The sequence below is a fragment of the Nicotiana sylvestris genome, chromosome 1 (genome assembly GCF_000393655.2).
Source record: "Nicotiana sylvestris chromosome 1, ASM39365v2, whole genome shotgun sequence".
NCBI classification, from domain to species: Eukaryota; Viridiplantae; Streptophyta; class Magnoliopsida; order Solanales; family Solanaceae; genus Nicotiana; species Nicotiana sylvestris.
The window spans coordinates 176,784,442-176,806,142 of NC_091057.1; the positions used below are offsets into that span (position 1 = coordinate 176,784,442).

Sequence of the window (21,701 nt, forward strand, 5' to 3'; positions counted from 1 at the left end):
GAGTCTGGTCTCCTCCTCCAGCCTGAGAGACGGCTAGTGCTACAACTGAAAACCTAGGATCAGATTTCTTCCTTATCAAATTTCAACAGGAAGACAACATGCTAAAAGCTCTACATGGAGGTCTGTGGTTTATTCTAAATCACTTCTTATCAGTACATAGGTGGGAACCCAAATTTATTGCATCATCAACACAGCTAACCTACTTGGCAGAGCTACCAATGAAATTTTACGATGTGGAAATATTACAACGAGTTGGATCTAAATTAGGACAGCTCTTAAAGATCGATACATGTACTTCAACAACTACAAGGGGATGCTATGCACGTATTTGCATTGAAGTACCCTTGGAGCAACCCTTCAGAACACACATAAACATAGGAAACCATAAGCAAAGCCTCCTATATGAAGGTATCAATATACTCTGCACTGGCTATGGCCATCTAGGTCATATAATTCAAAACTGTCTAAATACCAACCAAACTATAAACAATCCTCAAACAAACCAACCATCCACTTCTGCCAAACCTGAACCAGAGTGGAAAACAGTTATTTTTTCAAAAAGATTCCATCTTCATATAAATAACGACAGAGTAACATCCACATCCCCACCCATACTTCACCGCTGCAACAACCGTCGGCACATCTATTACCAGGTAAGTCTTCAAACCCTAAAGGCCCATCTTTGGGCTCCTCTTTTCTGTTAAATGAAGATGGGTTGTCTAAGCCCACTAAGGAATTATCTAATAAGTTTAGTCCTCTTAGTGGGCAATATGGACCACCGGCGGACCACATGGACTTAAGCCTATTGAATATTAATCCAAACCAAGTTGTTTTACATGACAAGGTAGTAAAAATGCAATCAGAGCCCACTTTCGACCACTCCAACACTTCATTATTACTGCCACCCTATTTACCCAATCAAAAAATTACTCAATCCATTTCTACCTTATCTGATACTCAACCTAAGCCCCTAAATCTTTTTCACGACTGTACCATGTTTCCTCAGCAACAAAATCCACATAGGATAGATTTTCCACGTAACCCTCTACCTCCTCGTATGAACCTATCACATACTGATTTATTACCTCTAGTTATACTATCCTTAGACACGTCCTCCTCATTACCCAATAGCTCTTCAATCAATTTGCATGCCACAGTAATTTCGGATAGCAATGAAACTACTGTTAAACATAATGATTACAATCCATGTGATTTCCCCATTCTTACCCACTCTATCCCACTACCGCCTTTCTTGATAGTTCCTCCTCTTAATCCTCTTGATAATAATAATACAACCTCTTTAACAAATATTACACCATTACTTCCCTTCTCTGAGAACACACAAAATGATACTTTCATCAACTACAGTCGAAACCAAAACTTCAGAGAGAACATGCAGGGAAACAATCACTTTTTCCAACTACCAAGGTTGATTATGCAGGGCCCTCAGGTTCCATATATCTCTACACCAATGATCTACACATCTCAACAGATGTCTATGGATCAGCCCCTTCAATCCTGGCTAGAGATAGGTCTGCAGGGTTATGCCCTAGTATTCACTATGGAGTTAAACAACCAGGAAGTTGCGTTGCTAATTCAAAATCCCACTCACCTAGCGGAGATAGTGACCGAGGGAATGAGGATAGGACCCCATTGTTCTTAGAGAACCAGGCATCCTCCTCAACACAAGCTCACTGGAAATATCCTCCAGCTCCTCTAAATCCATTAGGGAATCAGAACTTCCAACTTCTTCCATTCTACCCTCCTCATCATATGGGGCAAATCTATGCCCCTTGGTTTCAGGCACTAGACATATTCAACCCTCTATCTCCCTACGCGAGACCCCTGAGTCCCTTGGAGAATCTCACACCACAGGACAGTCCATAGGACACCCCTCCTCTATCTCCTCCCGCACTAGATATTCAAACAAGGCAGGAATTAGCAGAGATACTAGCAGAAATGAGGGCAACGAGGGCGGAATTTTGGTGGCTAAAGGGAATTCAACTTTACAACCTAGAAGAACAGTTCGAAAAAAAATTCATTCTCAAATGCCCCCCCCCCCCCAAAAATGATAGCATGCAGTCTAAATTTTCGTCAAACAACAAATCTAGAAATAGGAAAATATGCGATGGTGATCATCCCCACACTCCTTCAGCTCCCTCTCTAAGTCTAGATCAGACGAGGACTCAGGCAGTTAGTCTGATTGTTCCACCTCCCATGAGGGAGATAATCTCTCCTAACTCTTATATGAATTTTCTAGTGTGGAATTGTAGGGGGTCACACAACCCTGAGTTTCGTAGGAATTTTAGATCTCTCTTAGATAATCACAGGCCAGTGTTAGCCATTCTACTAGAAACTCACATACAAGATCACACTAGGCTGCGTGATGACTTTAATTTTACAAATATGTCGCAAGTGCCAGCAAATGGTCTCGTAGGTGGATTACTTGTGTTATGGAATGAAGCTAGTATCAATGTTACTGAAATGAGGCTTTCTCAGCAAGAGATCCACTGTGTGGTTCAGGTAAATCCAAATAAACAACCTTGGCTTTTATCTGCGATATATGCTCGCCCTTATTATCAATTACGTGATATACTGTGGTATAATCTACTGAATTTGCATAATAGTGTTTCTATGCCTTGGCTAATTGGGGTGATTTTAATGAAATTTTAGAATCAAAAGAAAAGTTCGGTGGCCTTCCTATTAATAATAAAAGATCTGATAATTTTGGAAAATTTATTAATTCTTGTAAGTTAATTGATTTAGGGTTTCAAGGTAGTAGATATATTTGGACAAATAAACGTAGACATGGGTACACAATCCTAGAGCGACTTGATCGTTTTTTGGCTAACTATGACTGGTTAAACCTATATCCTGAAGTTTTAGTTAACCATCTACCTCGTACCCATTTTGATCACTGCCCTCTTCTAATTACTTTAGAACCCCCAACAAAAATACATCATAACATTTTCCGTTTTGAAACTATGTGGGCTTCACACCCACATTTCCAACAATTAGTTCATAATATTTGGTCTGAAGATCAACTTTTGTTTGACACTATTCGTAAATTCCAGTTAGTAGCAACTAGATGGAATAAGCAAACTTTTGGTAATATATTCCAAGAAAAAAGGAAAATTTTAGCTAGACTAGGAGGAATACAAGCATCAGTTTATTATCCTACTAGTCTATTCCTTCAAAATTTAGAAATACAATTAAATCTAGACTATAGTAACCTCCTACGTGTTGAAGAAGAATTTTGGAAATTAAAGTCCCGCATTAACTGGATAAATGATGGTGATGCTAATACTAAGTTTTTCCATATGTATACTCTACATAGAAGACGTAGAAATAGAATTAGTGCTTTAAAGGACACGGTTGGAAATTGGGTCGATGAACCATCCCAGTTACATAATTTAATCCTAGAATACTACAAATCTTTGTTCAACACTAAAGATTTAAGTACTGCTAACTCTCGTTGGGACCCTAGAACTTGGAACCTTTCTTATACTGACATTCAATTGGTTAGTGCCCCAATTAGCCATGACGAGATAAAGGAAGCTATGTTTAGCTTTAAACCGTATAAAGCACCGGGTCCGGATGGTCTGCACCTGTATTTTTATCAAAGATACTGGTCAGAAGTTAAAAGTAAGGTTATTCATTTTTGTGAAGAAATTTTCACCACTAATATTATTCCTGAAGAATTGAATAAAACTCTAGTCTGTTTAATACTAAAAATAAAACATCCATCTACAATACAGCAATTTCGTCCCATTAGTCTTTTCAATACTTTATATAAGCTTTTAACTAAAATTATTGTTAATCGTCTTAAACCTATTGTCAATAAAATAATTGGACCTACACAAACAAGCTTTCACAAGGAAAAAGGGCTTCTGACAATGCCATAATAGTGCAAGAAACTCTAAATTATCTTGCAAAAATGCAAGGTATGTCTTCTGCCATGATCCTAAAGTTGGATTTAGAAAAGGCGTTTGATCGTCTGGAATGGTCTTTCGTCAAAAAACACTTCACTATTTTAATATTCCAGAACCTATGGTTTCTTTAATATGGCGTGCATTACTACATCTTCCATTTCAATCATCATTAATGGATCCAGGACTCAATATTTTTCCCCAACTAGAGGGATAAGGCAAGGAGGTCCTTTATACTTATTTATAATGTGTTTGGAGATGTTATCGCAGAAGATCTCAATAGCTATAGAATATATCCAATGGCAACCTATCAAGATATCTAAACAAGGACCAACACTTTCACATTTATTCTTCGTAGATGATATTATCTTATTCTCAAAAGTCACTACTAAAAGTTGTCATGCTATTGTTGATGTATTAAATCAATTCATGCATCATTCAGGACAACAAATTAACTTTGACAAATCAAAAATTTACTTCTCCAAAAATTGCAAGCAAGCAGATAAACATTTGTCACGGACTCCTTTAGTATCAAAGAGGGCATATCATTTGGAAAATATTTAGGTTTTCCAATGTTCCAAGGAAAACCAAAAAAAAAAAAAGGATTTCCAATTCCTGTTGGATAACTTTAAAATAGACTTGCAGGCTGGAAAACTAATTTTCTAACGATAGCAGGAAGAGCTACGCTCATAAAATCAACTTTAAATAACTTACCTAACCATATTATGCAATATATTAACATTCCGCCTACGATTATTACTAGAATGAATCAATACCAGCGGAATTTTCTATGGGGTACAACTAATACAAGGAAAAGAATTCACCTTTTAAAATGGGACGTCATCACTACTTCAAAAGAATTGGGAGGCTTAGGGATTCAAAAGCTTAACATAAAAAATTCAGCACTCTTTGCTCAGGTACTCCTTAATAAGTCTTTAAATCACCTAACACTATATGGGCTCAGGTACTCCTTAATAAGTATTTGACTAGAAAAGGGGCTTTAAATACTCTAGGATTTGGTCAAATATTTTAAAAGGATGGGAACAATGCCAAAATGGCTTAAAATGGAAAATAGGAACAGGCCAACACATTAATTTTTGGGATGATCCATGGTTACATTCTGGAATTACAATTCGTTCCTTAATACAAGGACCACTTCCTTTAAATCAAAATAACATCAAAGTATCTTCTTTTCTAAACAATGACGGTTGGGATTGGAAAGCAATGCCTTTTGAATTACCTAAGGATATTACACAACCAATACAGCAAATTTACATTTCTCAGCTTCAAAACACTCCGGACACCCCATACTGGGGATTAACACAAATGGGTACTTTTACTTCTCGCTCTATGTACCATAATTTGGTAAACAAATTCACAACTTCACCAACACCTCCTTCTAACTTTTCATGGATATGGAAGCTACCAATCTTACCCAAGATAAAAGCTTTTATGTGGCTTTTATACCATGATAGATTACCCACTAAAGCTTATCTTACCAACATTTATTTAATTCAAAATAACACTTGCCCTTACTGCCAAGATGTTGAAGAAAATAGTAAACATATCTTCCTTCTTTGCGAAAATGTTACTGCCTACTGGGAGGAATTAGGACTTAAAAATCTTCTTTTATACATACGCACCATACAAGGCACTAAAAATTGGTTATACGCTCTTATTAACTCTAAAAGTCTAATCCTTCCTTACAATTTAAGACCCAAAACATACTTGCCTATAAGCTTGTGGAACATTTGGTTAACTCGTAATAAGAATAATTCTAATTCATTAAAGGAAAGGGTTAATGTTTCCTTAACAACCTACCAAGCTACTGAGTATGTTTATTTGACAGCCTATTATCATAAACCTAAGAAAAAGCGTTCACCTAACCTTGGATGGCACCCTCCTGCGCAAAACAATTATAAGTTAAATACTGACGGAGCCAATGGCACAGATGCAAATGGAATTGGCGGATCAATTCGAGATTCAAAAAGTAAATGGATACTAGGGTATGCACAAGCTATCCAGAAGAAATCGACGCTATCAACAGAGTTATATGCTCTGATTATAGGACTTAACTTGGTCTTACAACATAATTTGATACCCGTTGATTTAGATGCTAAACATATTATTACATTGTTACAAACTGACAACCTTCCATTTGCCAATGTGTTAAATGACTGTAGATACCTCCTCAACCAGCTTAATAATCCGCCTGTCCAACATGCGTACAGAGAACAGAATGCTGTAGCGGATCAACTAGCAAAGGCAGCCAAATATTTTGTTCAAACTTCTAACCCGTATGTCTATCCTGTGGCACCACTTTTTGTGAACCAAGCTATGGAAGCTGAAAAGAAGCACCTTTTGGAAGTAAATATAAGCCAAGCACCAAATGGCTCTAGTAGCAGTTACTATGTAAACAATATGCTGCATGTTAATAGTAGTAGTACTAATGTAACTTCGTCTCGTAGTAGCTTATTAAGGTATGGCACTAATGCCACTTGTAATGGAAAGCTACACCAACCACACTCAATAGTTAAATATATATAAATATTATCCTTTGCACCAAAAATCTGCATGATGTATTAGCATCTTTATCTGACTTGTCTTTTTACAATGCATTGAAAGTTGCATCTCAAGAAACTCCACTCTCCACCGCTGGCCCTCCTTAGCTCATTTAAGTTGATTGCATGGGCCTATTCGACCCCCCCCCCCAACCTGTACTCTGCTTCCCCTTAACTAATTGCTTAGTTCTTTTCCTGAAGAGGAGTCTTGTCTCATAATGTTTCAAAAGGAAAGTTGTAAGTAGTGTGTCCAACTTTAACTTCTCCAGTCTCCACAAATCCCGCATGCATATTATAAACTGTGAAAATCCCCTAGGTGCATCAGTAGCTCTTGCACTTATCAGATAAAAGATTGAAAAGAACCAGATAGGCTTACTCTGCTCTCTGTGTTTTGCTGCAACAACTTTCTTTCGTCCAAAAATTTCAACATGAGTCATCTCCATTTTTTCTTCTTTCCTCTAATGGCTCATGGCCACATGATTCCTACGCTTGATATGGCCAAGCTCGTCGCTTCTCGTGGTGTTAAGGCCACCATAATCACCACCCCTCTCAATGAATCAGTTTTCTCCAAAGCTATCCAAAGAAGCAAGCAAGTGGGAATTGAAATCGACATCCGTTTGATTAAATTTCAAGCTGTTGAGAATGGCTTGCCTGAAGGATGTGAGCGCATTGATCTCATCCCTTCCGATGACTTGATAAACAACTTCTCCACGGCTACAACTATGATGCAAAAACCATTTGAGCAGCTACTTCAAGAACGCCGCCCCGATTGTCTTGTTTCTGATATGTTCCTTCCTTTGGACTTCTGATAGTGCAGATTAATTTAACATTCCAAGATTGGTTTTTCATGGCACAAGCTACTTTGCACTTTGTGCCGCTGATAGCATCAGGCATTATATGCCTTTCAAGAATGTCTCCTCTGATTCTGAAACTTTTGCTGTACCAAATTTGCCTAACCAGATCAAGCTGACCAGAACACAGTTATCCCCATTTGATCGAATCGAGGAAGAGGAAAGTATGTCCCCAACTATAAAAGCAGTCAGAGAATCGGGATTGAAGGGCTACGGAATTGTCTTCAACAGCTTCTATGAGCTTGAACCAGATTATGCTGAACATTACACCAAGGTTCTGGGTAGAAAAACCTGGGCTATTGGCCCACTTTCGCTGTGCAACAGGGACAGTGATGATAAAGCTGAAAGAGGGAAGAAAAACTCTATTGACAAACGCGAGTGCATGAAATGGCTTCATTCGAAGAAAACATGTTCCGTCATTTACGTTTGTTTCGGAAGCGTAGCGAATTTCACTGCATTACAACTGCACGAACTCGCTATGGGAATTGAAGCTTCTGGACAAGAATTCATTTGGGTTGTTAGAACAGAACTAGACAACAAAGATTGGCTGCCTGAAGGATTCGAGGAAAGAATGAAAGAAAAAGGTTTAATCATAAGAGGATGGGTGTTAGCGCCTGACTTTTGTCATCGGGCGTGGCACAGCTGTGGCAAGGATTTGGGCGTGATGGCCTTGTCATTGGCCTATGTGTGGGCAAAACGATCATGCTGATGACGGACAAGACATTGTCATTGAGGACTGTTGTAGGCAAGTATGGGCCAAGACCTTGGGACAGGCAAGGTGCGCTTGGCAAAGGCTTGACAAAGCTGTGTGGGCAATGTTAGGGCGGCATGGCACGGCATGCGCGCCAAAGTCAGGGGCATGGCACTTTGGGTTGTGGCAGCTAAGTTCGGGCTAAGCTAAGACAAGACGGAAATGCGGGATGATGAAAAAGGCTTTCAATAGCTAAGGCAAAGCTATGTGAAGGAAAATACAAGCAATGGCACGAGGGAAATGAAGGTTGACATGAGCAAGGCAGATTTGGGCCAAGACAGTGTGCGGGCGGCAGCGGCGTCGGGCATGTGCGGCAAAATCACAGGCAGCGGATGCGGGCAAGGCATTGGCGCGGAAGCAATGTCAAGATGTGCCAAGGCTGGGCGCAATGCCAGCCTTGGGCACGAGTCAGCTGGCCAAGTGAAGAATGGCACATGCAATGCACATGGAAAGTAGTTGGCGGTTACCTTGTCATAACCTCTTTGTCCCATGATCTGATCATGCTTGTATAATGTCCCCATTTCGTGTATAATGTGTCCTAAGTAGTTGGGGATGTCAACTACATGTTAGGAGCAGAATTAGTCTTAGTCCGACAAGTGGCAAAAGCTGTAGACAACAAGTGTCATGTGCTGCCAAGTCTAAGGGCTGCCTATATTCTATAAATAGGGCCTTTGTGATTTAGGCAAAGTAGGGAGTGAATGTGGGGAATTTCGTGAGAAATTCTAAGTGGGAAACAAGAGTGAAACGTGAGGGTTTCAGTTGTTTCAAAAAGGGGCTAAGGTTTGGCATGGGCAGATCTTAGTGTTGACAAGAACGACTTGTGTTCTTTGTCAAAAGTGGGCTGTGAGCGGACTGTGTTCATAGCAAAGTGAGGGTCCTTTGTATATTTTCCACATTAATGCAAAGGTTGGGATTTTCCCGTATATGTGTGTGTTCTTATTGAATTGCTGTCTAAATCTCGTTTAGGCCAAAGGTGCGCGAAAATTGGCTAAGTATTTGGGAAAGGCTGAGTCAAGTGTACGACTTGACTGCCGCGCGGGTGTGAGTTTTGACTGACTAAAATCACCCCCGTGACAACTGGTATCAGAGCCAGGTTTAGTTCGTGGCAGTGGCAAGACGATCGGTGGCAGAATTCGTGGGGCTATTTGAGAACATGGCTGGTGGCACAAATGCGGAACTGCGTCAAAGGATAGAGCAGTTGGAAGCACTCGTTGGGCAGGCTCTTGAGGCAAATGGCGATTCTTCTGTTCTTGCAAGAATGGCACAGTTAGAGGCAGATTATGCAGCGAGACACGAGACAACGCTGGCAGAAATGGCCTTGGTACGCCAAGAGAAGGAAGAACTGCGCGAGGAAGTGGTTCAACTTCGGAGGGAATTGCAAACTGTTGTCCCTAGAAGTGATGAACGCACTAAGTTGAGGATTCCGGAGCCAAAGGCATATGGGGGTGCAAGAAGTGCCAAAGAACTGGAAAATTTCTTGTGGGATATGGAGCAGTATTTCCAGGCTGCACGTGTTGCGGATGAAGACAAGGTGATAATCACACCAATGTATTTGACTGGTGATGCAAAGGTGTGGTGGCGCACACGAATGGCAGAAACGGAAAGTACTGGACTGCCCAAGATTGGAACTTGGGAGATGCTGAAGAAGGAATTAAAATCCCAATTCCTTCCAACTAATTCGTCGTGGTTGGCACGAGATGGACTTCGTCGCTTGAAGCAAAGTGGTACAGTGGCGGAGTATGTCAAGGAATTTTCATCCTTGATGCTCAATGTAAGTAATATGGCAGAGGAAGATAAGCTGCATTACTTCATGAGCGGGTTGAAGGGTTGGGCGCAATTGGAGTTGAGAAGGCAGAATGTTCAATGCCTTTCTACTGCCATTGCGGCGGCAGATGCGTTGGCTGACCTGAACATAGGTGATGACCCTGCTGGAACTTCGCATTCAAAGGCAGACGGGAAAGCTAGGGAATGGAAGAAAAGAGGGAAGGGGCAAGCTGCCGAAGATGAGGTCTTTGCCAAGAATGTGAGACAAGAGAATCACAACGGCAAAGAAAGGAGCGGCAAGTTCAAAGGCTGCTTCACTTGTGGTGGACCGCACTTGAAGAAGGACTGTCCGGTGCAGGCTAGGGTGAATGCTATGCTGGCTGCAGAGAAACAGGAACAAGTGGCGGAGGCAAATGCCATTGTGGCAGATGGGAATGGAGCACCAGGGGTGGTGTATGTCAACAACCCCTTGGGGCTGCTTCATTAAGTCGGCTCGACGAGGACGTCGATTTCAAAAGGTGCGGGTGGTTTGTTAGGGCCTGACTTTTTGTCATCGGGCGTGGCACGGCTGTGGCAAGGATTTGGGCGTGATGGCCTTGTCATTGGCCTATGTGCGGGCAAAACGATCATGCGGAAGACGGACAAGACATTGTCATTGAGGACTGTTGTAGGCAAGTATGGGCCAAGACCTTGGGACAGGCAAGGTGCGCTTGGCAAAGGCTTGACAAAGCTGCGTGGACAATCTTAGGGCGGCATGGTACGGCATGCGCGCCAAAGTAAGTGGCACGGCACTTTGGGTTGTGGCAGCTAAGGACGGGCTAAGCTAAGACAAAACGGAAATGCGGGCTGATGGAAAAGGCTTTCAATAGCTAAGGCAAAGCTATGTGAAGGAAAATACAAGCAATGGCACGAGGGAAATGAAGGTTGACACGAGCAAGGCAGATTTGGGCCAAGACAGTGTGCGGGCGGCAGCGACGTCGGGCATGTGCGGCAAAATCATAGGCAGCGGATTGCGGGCAAGGCATTGGCGCGGAGCAATGTCAAGATGTGCTAAGGCTGGGCGCAATGCCAGCCTTGGGCGTGAGTCAGCTGGCCAAGTGAAGATGGCACATGCAATGCACATGGAAAGTAGTTGGCGGTTACCTTGTCATAACCTCTTTGTCCCATGATTTGATCATGCTTGTATCATGACCCCATTTCGTGTATAGTGTGTACTAAGTAGTTGGGGATGTCAACTACATGTTAGGAACAGATTTTATCTTAGCCAGACAAGTGGCAAAAGCTGTAGACAACAAGTGTCATGTGCTGTCAAGTCTAAGGGCTGCCTATATTGTATAAATAGGACCTTTGTGACTTAGGCAGAAGTAGAGAGTGAATGTGGGGAATTTCGTGAGAAATTCTAAGTGGGAAACAAGAGTGAAACGTGAGGGTTTCAGTTGTTTCAAAAAGGGGCTAAGGTTTGGCTTGGGCAGATCTTAGTGTTGACAAGAACGACTTGTGTTCTTTGTCAAAAGTGGGCTGTGAGCGGACTGTGTTCATAGCAAAGTGAGGATCCTTTGTATATTTTCCACATTAATGCAAAGGTTGGGATTTTCCCGTATATGTATGTGTTCTTATTGAATTGCTGTCAAAATTTCGTTTAGGCCAAACTTGCTGAAAATTGGCTAAGTATTTGGGAAAGGCTGAGTCAAGTGTACGACTTGACTGCCGCGCGGGTGTGAGTTTTGACTGACTAAAATCGCCCCCGTGACAATGGGCACCCCAAGTACTAATTCTTGATCATGAAGCTGTGGGAGCTTTTGTCACTCGTTGTGGATGGAAATCAACGCTGGAAGGAATATCGGCAGGGGTGCCAATGGTCACATGGCCTGTGTTTGGGGAGCAATTCTTCAACGAAAAGTTAGTGACTGAGGTTTTGAGAACTGGGGTTGGCGTTGGTTCAGTTCAATGGAAGAGAATAGCTAGCAAGGGAGTGAAAAGAGAAGCAATATCTAAGGCAATAAAACAGGTCATGGAGAGTGAAGAAGCAGAGGGATTCAGAAACAAAGCCGAATAGTACAAGGAGATGGCAAGGCAGGCAGTTGAAGGAGGATCATCCTACTCTGGATTAACTACTTTGCTACAAGGCATAAGTTCATATAGTTCGACAAGTAATTAAGTAACGATTTATTCCTATCACTCCACTAGTATAAGTCCAAATAGATAAGACCACCAATCAAGAGCCAAAAAAAGAAAACATGTATAGGATGTATATCATCCTCTATTTTTGGTGCACTCTTTCTATTGCTTATTTAATCGTTATTGTTTCCTTTCATTTAATCGTTATCTCACTCTTTCTATATGCTTATTCAATCGGATAAACCTTCAGGTTCTCTCAAATTACAGGATTTGTGATCATATCTTGATGAACATAAGCATTATGAGAAGAAGAAACATCAGATTTGAGAAGCCTTACGTGTTACATATATTTGTATAATGTGTACAATAAGTGGAAGTATCTTCACATCAAATCAAACCATAAACTCTAATTCTACCACTGCGCAATAAATGCGGCAATGGGAGGTCGAGTTGTCAAACTCTTGTGTTTCCTTACAAAGGGTATTACATCACGCAGAATATTGTTTAAATTCTCATACTAGTACAAGCTTGAAAACCAACAAATGGTACATGGAGCATCAGGTCACCTTCCATATGGGAGGAGCCCCACCTTATAGCAAACATTCGCTACACAGGGAATTCAGACTCTGTAAGGGAAGCTCGATTTGGTGAAACCCACAGAATAACCAGATATGAACAAGAATTCCAGACAGATGTCTTACTTGGATTTCGAGCTCACGAGCATCATGTTCTTACTTACCAGTAAGTACTCGGGCAAAGTAATCCTTGCTTCCCCCTTCTCCCAATGATGCCACGCTTGGCACAGTAGGAAGCAAAGGACGACAAAATGGAAGAGAACACATATTATAATATGGTAGCATCATGACTTGACATGAACAAACAACTTTCGCGCTGGAACCCAGGCGTCATTGTGAATCAATAGTACGTTTTATTTGTAGAGCAGCTCTAACAACATTGCCCCTTGTGATAATCCCAACCTTCACATTTCAGTAAAAACAGGGCTTCATCAGAAATTAAATGCTGCTGGCAGCTACACAAAAAAAACAAATAAAGAGAACAAGAAGGCATATTACCAGTTTGCCATCAACATCAACAACAGGCAGCCGACGGTACTTCGTTTGGAGCAACAACCTAAAATCAGCAGGAATTTATCTCTATATGTCAACTTTACAGTTAAATCGCTAAATGAATAATCCAGATTCTCATTTAGTGATTAGCAAGAATACTATAGTCCAGCGGAAGGAGAAAAGATTAGCAAGGATTCTCTGCCTTAAATAACATGTCTCTTGCAGCCTTCCCAAATGGAATAGGTATAAATAAAGAAAAAGGCATTAAAAGGAATTTGAATAACCAGTTGCACTAGCTAATTGGAACCTTATTACAGCTTAATGAAAATACAAAAGCTTGTTCAATTACCTCGCAGCATCTTCAAGGTTGGTGTTTTCACGGACAGACAATGGAGTTGGTGTCATGACATCGCCAACAACTTTTCCATTAGTTTTGCTCAGTAGCTTCTGAACCTCATTAAACGTCTACAGAATCACAGAATCAAAGCACGAAACTTAACAAGATAAAGAGGGAGCTTAAACATAATTCATAGACTCAGAATTTCCTTGTACACTACATATTGACACCTATTTATAGTAATCTCTAGAAAACTTTTTTTTCCCTGTGAGAGAATAATATCTAGAAAACTCTAACTGGACGCAATCCTAACTCCACCCGCAGAATGAAAGCAACCTCTCAAGGAAAGTCTGGCCCGAATACTTGTAACACCTCGCACTCGCCAAAAACCATTTCCTATCATGATGACTTAATTCTTCAGGTCCTACTAACAATCCGTGAACGTGGTGGCATGCAGAGTCAGATTAAACTAGGAATGTGCTTAGCAAAGAAAATGTTTCAGCTAACTTTTCCAAGGAAAAAAAGGGAATCACTATATATGATCATATAGCATTCTTCACATCAAAATTATGTCCTAGACTATTATCTCCGCTCACAGCCAAAACAGCAATATAGAATAGAAGTGCCAACATAAAACCATATTACAAACCACAAGTATAATTATTCAGTGATGAAAAATGTTATCTACTATTAGAACAAAAGATTATTACATACCGTCCAAGTACTGTCAACATCAGGAAACAGATTTGTGTCAGCTTGGCTAGTTCCTAATAAAAACATTTAAAAAATCAAAAAAAAAGGACAGTAAGAGAAATTGCAGGAAAACGGTGCAACTTCATTAATGGATGGGAACTGATATTTTTAACAATGGTTCAACTTAAGGAAGCACAAAAAGAAACAGTAACCACACATTCATCAAAAGTCAAACTGGTTACTATATCTCATTCATCACAGGAAAAAATTTAAATGCATGATCTCAATGTTCTTAAGTAGTCAAAGCAGAATAAATCACGAAATAGGGACCGTAAGCCTGATCTTTTCTCCTTCTCTTAAGCCCCCCTCGCCTCTCCCTCTCTACTTCTCTCTTCTTCTTCTTTTCCTTCTAAAGGGAGAAATCTCGCTCTCCTCTAGCTGGTAACGAATTATTGGATACCTCATTGCCAGCTCAACCACTATAGACTTGCTACCCTAATCATAGGTATTCCAGCATGCACTTTTCACTGCATATCTGAAGAGTGTGTTATGTCCTTCAAATTGTTTTCTTTAATATATAGTCAGCTGTATTTTAAAGGTGTAGCTGAGTAAGATTACGAACAATGTTGAATCTGAACTTCAATCATCATTAAAGAAGTCTCAACTGATTAAGGTAAACGTCTGCTGATGCATCCAATGAAGAACTAATGCTAAATAAAGGACATTTTAAAATTCAGATTACAAAAGCTTCCTGCTGTACGGAGCTTTTACAGAGCTATCTCTCGAATACTTAGTCAATAAAAGGTACGTATTGTGTTTAAATAATGCTTCTATTAGTAGAAATTGTCTAGACAAAAAACAAGTTTCACGTTAGCTATATGGAGGAGGGAATTCCAATCGTACAGTAGAATTGCCCAGCATACAAGAGAGATCCTACAGTTTCGCTTCTTTACCAAACAACCCTTGATTTTTTTTACTCCTTGATTATTGTAGTTTCGAAGCACTATATAAATGTTACTTATGTCAACCCCCTCCCCCAGGACTCCGATCATATTTTCACCAACAAAACCTGAAAAACTAAAGCGCCAAAAGACCTGTCTGGATCTGTCCAGGTTTTGATTCCCCATTAAATGAGAGGAAGAACCCTCACTTGTTTAACATTACAAGCCTCGTTAAAAATTCAAGTCATATACCATCCATGCAGTCTCAGCAGTATGTTATGTGACCCAACCAACAACAACAACATATCCAGTAATGGGGTCTGGGGAGGGTAGGATGTACGCACACCTTACCCCTATTCCGGAAGGGTAGAGAAGCTATTTCCGGGAGACCCTCGGCTCAATAGAAGAGATAATAATTTCAGAAAAGAAACGAAAGAAGAGATCTGTAACAACAAAAGAAGCAAGAGAAGTAATAATAATATCTTAAAATACGCCAAATAAGTGAAAGGGAGTGCAATAATACAATCATATGCAAAATAAAATAGTGTGAACACAACATAGACCGCTACCAGACATAGGCAAAACTCTATCAGACTACCCAATACAAAGAGAGAAAAACTATGAACTACCCCCTAGCCTACAACCCTAATGCTCGACCTCCACACGTTCCTATCAAGAGCCATGTCCTCGGAAATCTGGAGTCGTGTCATGTCTTGCCTGATCACCTCGCCCCAATTCTTCTTAGGCCGCCCTCTACCTCTTCTCGTACCTGCCAAAGCCAACCGCTCGCACCTCCTAACCGGGGAATCTACGGTTCTCCTCCGCACGTGTCCAAACCACCTAAGCCTCGCTTCCCGCATCTTGTCGTCCACAGGAGCAACGCCCACCTTCTCCCGGATATCTCCATTCCTTATCTTATCCAGTTTAGTATGCCCGCACATCCATCTCAACATCCTCATCTCGGCTACTTTCATCTTCTGGACATGTGAATTTTTAACTGGTCAACAATCAGCCCCATATAACATAGCCGGCCTAACCACCGCTCTGTACTCTTGTAGAACTGACCTTTGAGTTTCGGTGGTACCCTCTTGTCACATAGGACTCCAGATGCTAACCGCCATTTCATCCACCCCACCCCAATACGGTGCGTGACATCCCCGTCAATCTCCCCGTCTCCCTGGATAATAGACCCTAGGTACTTGAAACTTTCTCTCAGCAATATGTTATGTGACCCAACCAGAATAGGAATATCATCCTTGACAAGCTTATGGATATCTAGCTCCCTTTAAGACTCAAAAATTTTATTCATAAATAGTGACCAACTCATTGAGAACTTTGGGCAGCTTGCTTTTTGAATATGATGACATACAAGTATATTCCACTGTCAGGAAAACTACCCAATCATAGCTACTCTATTATTGCTCATGAGCGACTTAAACATGCTCAGCACCAGAATACAGCATTTAGAGAAAGTTCCCAGAAGAGTAATACGGTTGCAAAAGCATAAATTTGTTCACAGACGCTCAATGATACCTGATATAGAGTCAAGTGCCAGTAGGTCATAATCAGAAACAACTCCAACCTGCAGCAGTGTCATCTTCTGTCAGTGCATTTTATAACTTGATCTAAAAGAGAGCATTATTAATTTAAAAAAGGGGAGAGAAAAAGAGGGAAGGGTTCATTTTAAAATAAAAGATCCAGGATAGCTGTCACAAGCAAGAGAAGTTGTCCTATATATAGGATCAGATAAATCATACTACAACAACAACTACTACGCCTCAATCCCGAATTAGCTGAAATCTACTATATGAGTCCTCATCGTCCATTTTGCTCCATTTAAAACATGTCTCAATTCAATATTCAAAATTCAGATTCCCTAAATTAGAAGTTCTGTTATATTTGCTGCTGGCAAGTAAATCTCTAACAAAATTGAAAGACTCCAAGCCCATATCAGACCTAGTAAGCACTCTACATGACTAACCTTAAATCCAAACTACTCCCTCCGTTTCAATTTATGGGAAAGGGGTCATTCTTTTTAGCACGGATTAAAAAAGAAATAGGTTCACATAAATTGAAACGGAGGGAGTAGTTATTATCGTCCATATGGATCTTCCTCTTCTAATGCGCTATTCTTCGCTAAGTCTGCATGAATTCCAAGATAAATATTTTTTCCTTTGCAATATTATACCATGATTACTTACTTCTTATGCATTAAAGCGACAAGGACCTGAATCTCAATGGGACATAGTCGCAACAACACTCGGTCACTTACAAATGCCTTGTCATGTATTTAAGTTGTCCGCAAATAAAATTTCACGTAAGTTGTCTGCAATTAAAACTTCACCTGCAGCTCAACAAAAATTGTATTTCAAGGCGGCCAACGTGACACTTTCCGCTTCAATGACTTAGACTGTAACATGTACTCTTGAGGCCAGAGGTTCATACAGTCAGCAAGTGGACGACAAGCGCATTACAACGTATCTAGCCCGAACGCGGCCTTAGGGGAATTCAGTCATAATCCAACATGTGGTAGTTGCAGCGGTAGCTTGCCAACCAAGCATGATTACCATTTGTGTGAATCAACGGTGCCTCTCGTGCTAGCTTAAATTACTATTGAGACACAGTCCTCGGTAGGTAAAACTAACATGTCTCACCAAAAATACTTTTGTTATAACGGGATTTCTCCAAGCCCACAAAGAAGAAAAACATACATACTATAACTCTAACCTTTCAACCAATCTACCAAGACAACTTCTCTACCCCCAATCCCACCTCTGTCCTGTTACGGTTATAGCAACAAGATATCCGCGAGTCAAATTGAAAAGTTAGCTAGTCTAACATCTCTGAATTGATTTGATGATCATAATTTTGCCCTGCTAGTCTCAATTAGCAATAGGGTTGCACAGACCATGAAAGCTCCCATTTCAAAGGGAACAAGGGAGAAGTGGAGAGCCCAGGTCAGAATACTATGGTGATAAATGAAGCGTCTTTCATATGGGAGCCTCCGGACATCTCTAGCCTTTTATCTGAGGATTAAATTACTTAAACAGTTCGAACAATACCAAGTCAGATTAGAGAAGTCAACAAAATTCCTATTGGACTAGTCAGTAACTCTCCTTCCTAGTTCTAAGAAAATGCATGTGTATTAATTGATTAGCCACATAACTTTTTTCAAGATGAAAAGATGATAGAAGATATGACATTTTTGGATTCATTGAGCAGGAAAGTTGCCCACAACCTCTCAGCTCAGTGTTTCTATACCGACATGGCTAACATGAAACTGCATGTTGCAAATTGTTAACATTCAGCTTACACTTAGCCCAGTGAAGAGGCACCCTAGCACAAGGTATCATCTAGATTACAGGAATAAACTTCCCTCTCATCTGTTCATGGAAGAAGCCAACTATGTGAGGATGATTGCCGGCACCTATGCCCCACAATAAGAATAAAAAATGAAGGAGAAACCTTTCAAATATTAGTGACCGCTTGCTTATACTTTTTCACCCACAGAAGATCAAACTGGCTTTGTTTGCATTGTAATGAGAATATCTACGCAATCAAAAGGAAAATTGACATCTTCCCAGCACTTATGGAACCTCTTTACGAGCATTGCAACAATATTTTTTTTTATAACATAGATGATTATATTAACAATGGGGAAACCTCGACATTGCAAGAATATAATCTCTTTATCAGAGCACAACTTAGAACGGAAGGACAAGAGAAGAAATATGCAGTGAAATAAAATGGAGATACTGATCATTCAAAAAATACTGGAGTATGTAGGCCATTAACATAAATCTTTCCAAGAAATGATGGAAGTTAACTAAGAGGAATTACCAAATTCCAGTCATCGTCAATTACAGGAAGCCCAGTAACTCTCTTTTCCACAAGCATCTCAAGGGCTGCAGGATCAAAATGAAGAAATAAAGGAAAACAGAATGATTAGCATGTTTACGCTTTAATTTATCAAAATATACATTTGTGTATACATGTTTAGACATTAAACTGGGGGAGCAAATCCAGAAGTACCTTCACCAACTTTAGTTGTAGGTTTTACTATATGTAAATCTTCTTTCCCAGTCATAAAGTCACCAACTGTGTAATGTCCGTCTCTTGGCTGAGAAGTGAAAGTAAATCATTAGTTTAAGCAAGTCACAACATTGAGGAAATTTCTCCTTTCAACCAAACTAGCAAAATAAGGAAACTCAGCCATGAATTTTTTCTAATATAATTTCCTTAAGAAGAAAAACTATGTTCTCTCAAAACCAGGCACGGTAACAGAGAGCTAACTCACGTTACACGGATCAGCACAATAAAGAATTTTCATTTCACTCCGGTTAAAGTTTATTTGACACGATACAATATACGCGTGTAATATAGCCGTTAGTGAGTGGTGACCTAAACGGAGAACTTTCAAGGGTAAATCCAAAATATAACTAACGAAAGTGAAAACACTAAACAACGAACAGCAAGGGTTCACTTACAGGCTGAGAATTTGAAGTCGCAGCAGCATTAGCGGCGGAGGAAGGAAGAGACGCCGGCCGGAGAGATCGAGAAAGTTTCCTTTGAGCTATACATCGACGAAATTTAGCAACGGATGGATCTCCTGTAGGGGTACGGGTGGAAGAAGAGAGCATATACGGCAAAAGAGGAGAATTGAGGACGAAAGTCGGAGAAAATGAGCTAAATTTGAGAATGGACTCCATTGGAATTGGAGGATGTTGAATAGTGTAAAATTTGGTTGAATTAAGTTGATCTGATTCAAAGAAACCGCATTGCGCGGTTCCAGTTGTGTGTTTGGTATTCTTAATTAGTATGACGAAGGAGGAGAATTGTGAGAGAAAGAGAAGAAGAAGAAGAGTCGCTTTTTGACAACGGAATAAAAAGCGTGGCGTGTGAGAGTTTCTTTTTTTGCTTTTTTCCTCAATCACGCCGTTAGTCCGTGACCGTGAGAGTTGAGAGGTGACACGCAACCCGCCAAGTTGGTCGGTGGGAAGTAGGAACACTGGATAGTTACTCCGCCCGCATTCCTCAAATGCTAAATCATGTACCCCGCTCTTTTTAGTATTAAGAAAAATAGTTTGTATCTGTTTATTTATTCGAAAAGTCATTTTAAGTGTCAAATTATTAAAAAAAATATATATATGCAGAAGTCAAAATCACAAAATAGAGAGATGGAGCAGTCTTACGAGACTTTGGTCATAATTCGAAGTTATAAATTCTTCGTAATAGTATTTTTGTGTGTGACTCTACTTTTAATGAGAGTTTTTCAACGTTTAGTCACAATAAAAAAAATATTTTTCGCTACTATTTAAAGTTATTTATTTATCCTCGAAACCTGGTCAATCACCATAGCTCTCCAAAACAAAAACATTTTAATGTAAATAAGTATTATTTTAAATTTTTGAAAAACTTATCCAGACACACTAGTTGTGACTTGTCACCCATCTCAAATACTTCAACTTCTGAAGAGGGACGTCCTCCAAATCGTAATCTTTTTCCCTCACCTGAGTTTTGTCCCAATTGGGTTTTCTCGGGGAGGTTTTTAATGAGGCAACAAAGGGGGTGTCTCGGAGTAAGTATTAAGTTCATCGCCCCGCCTATTGACTACTTCTCTAGGCCGAGCGATGAAGGGACTAGATAGACTGGGACTCCTCGAATGTATGTGCGGACCAAAAAAATTGTAATATTCTCCAATGAATAAACAAAGCAATGACATTCACACCTCCACAAAAATTGCACATCACACCAATACAAAGGAAACCTATAATCGACCTCGCTCGAATTGATCTACATTCGACCTCGCTCGAATTCATCTATATTCGACCTCGGTCGAATTGACCTACATTCGACCTCGGTCGAATTGACCTACATTCGACCTCGCTCGAATTGACCTACATTCGACCTCACTCGAATTGATCTACATTCGAACTCGTTCGAATTAATCTGCATTTGACATCGTTCGAATCAGCCTACATTCGACCTCGTTCAAATTAATCTACATTCGACCTCGTTTGAATTAATCTGCATTCGACTTCGTCCGAATTAGCCTACATTCGACTTCGCTCGAATTGATCTACATTCGATCTCGTTCAAATTAATCTACACTCGACCTCGTTCGAATTAATCTGCATTTGACCTCGTTTGAATTAGCCTACACTCCACCTTGTTCAAATTAATCAACATTCGACTTCGTTTGAATTAGCCTAAAATTCGACCTCGTTCGAATTAATCTACATTCGTCCTTGTTTGAATTAGCCTACGTTCGACCTCGCCCGAGTTAACTTACACTCGACTCCATCCAAATCAACGACCTCGTTCGAACCAAACTAAAAGTCAAGGAATTCCTCAAAATAAAAAAAATAAAAAGAGAGAAAAGGAGAGCTAGAAATACACAACAAAAGACAATTATTCCATTTCAATCATTCCATTACAATACATTTTTACAAATGCTGGAAAGGCGCATCACAAAAAGAGAACAACAAAACACATCCAAGTACAAAGATTTCACATCGCGTCATTCCCCCCATCACCGACGTCACCAGCATACTCATCATCGTACCAAGGGTCGGAGGCAAGCCCATCTAAGGCATCTTCGTCATCGTCCCTACCGGGTGTACCAGGATCATAACCACAGGCATCACGAGTTGCACGTGCCTTGACACAAACATCCTCAAATTCCGCCT

At 40.4% G+C, this 21,701-nt stretch overlaps 1 protein-coding gene and 1 pseudogene across 1 annotated transcript; one reads left to right on the forward strand and one right to left on the reverse strand.

The window, feature by feature from the left end:
* The first annotated feature begins 6,918 nt into the window (after window positions 1–6,918).
* Window positions 6,919–12,014, forward strand: LOC104214344 (scopoletin glucosyltransferase-like; annotated as a pseudogene).
* Window positions 12,015–12,296: 282 nt separating this feature from the next.
* Window positions 12,297–19,902, reverse strand: LOC104219260 (CBS domain-containing protein CBSX1, chloroplastic-like). Its single transcript, XM_009769909.2, has 8 exons — window positions 19,500–19,902; window positions 19,045–19,132; window positions 18,853–18,917; window positions 16,546–16,594; window positions 14,093–14,145; window positions 13,391–13,506; window positions 13,048–13,105; window positions 12,297–12,951 (listed from the first exon to the last, which is right to left on the reverse strand). The coding sequence occupies exons 1-8, from the start codon at window positions 19,719–19,721 to the stop codon at window positions 12,880–12,882; spliced, it is 723 nt and encodes a 240-aa protein (XP_009768211.1). The 5' UTR covers window positions 19,722–19,902; the 3' UTR covers window positions 12,297–12,879.
* Between the last annotated feature and the right edge of the window lie 1,799 nt (window positions 19,903–21,701).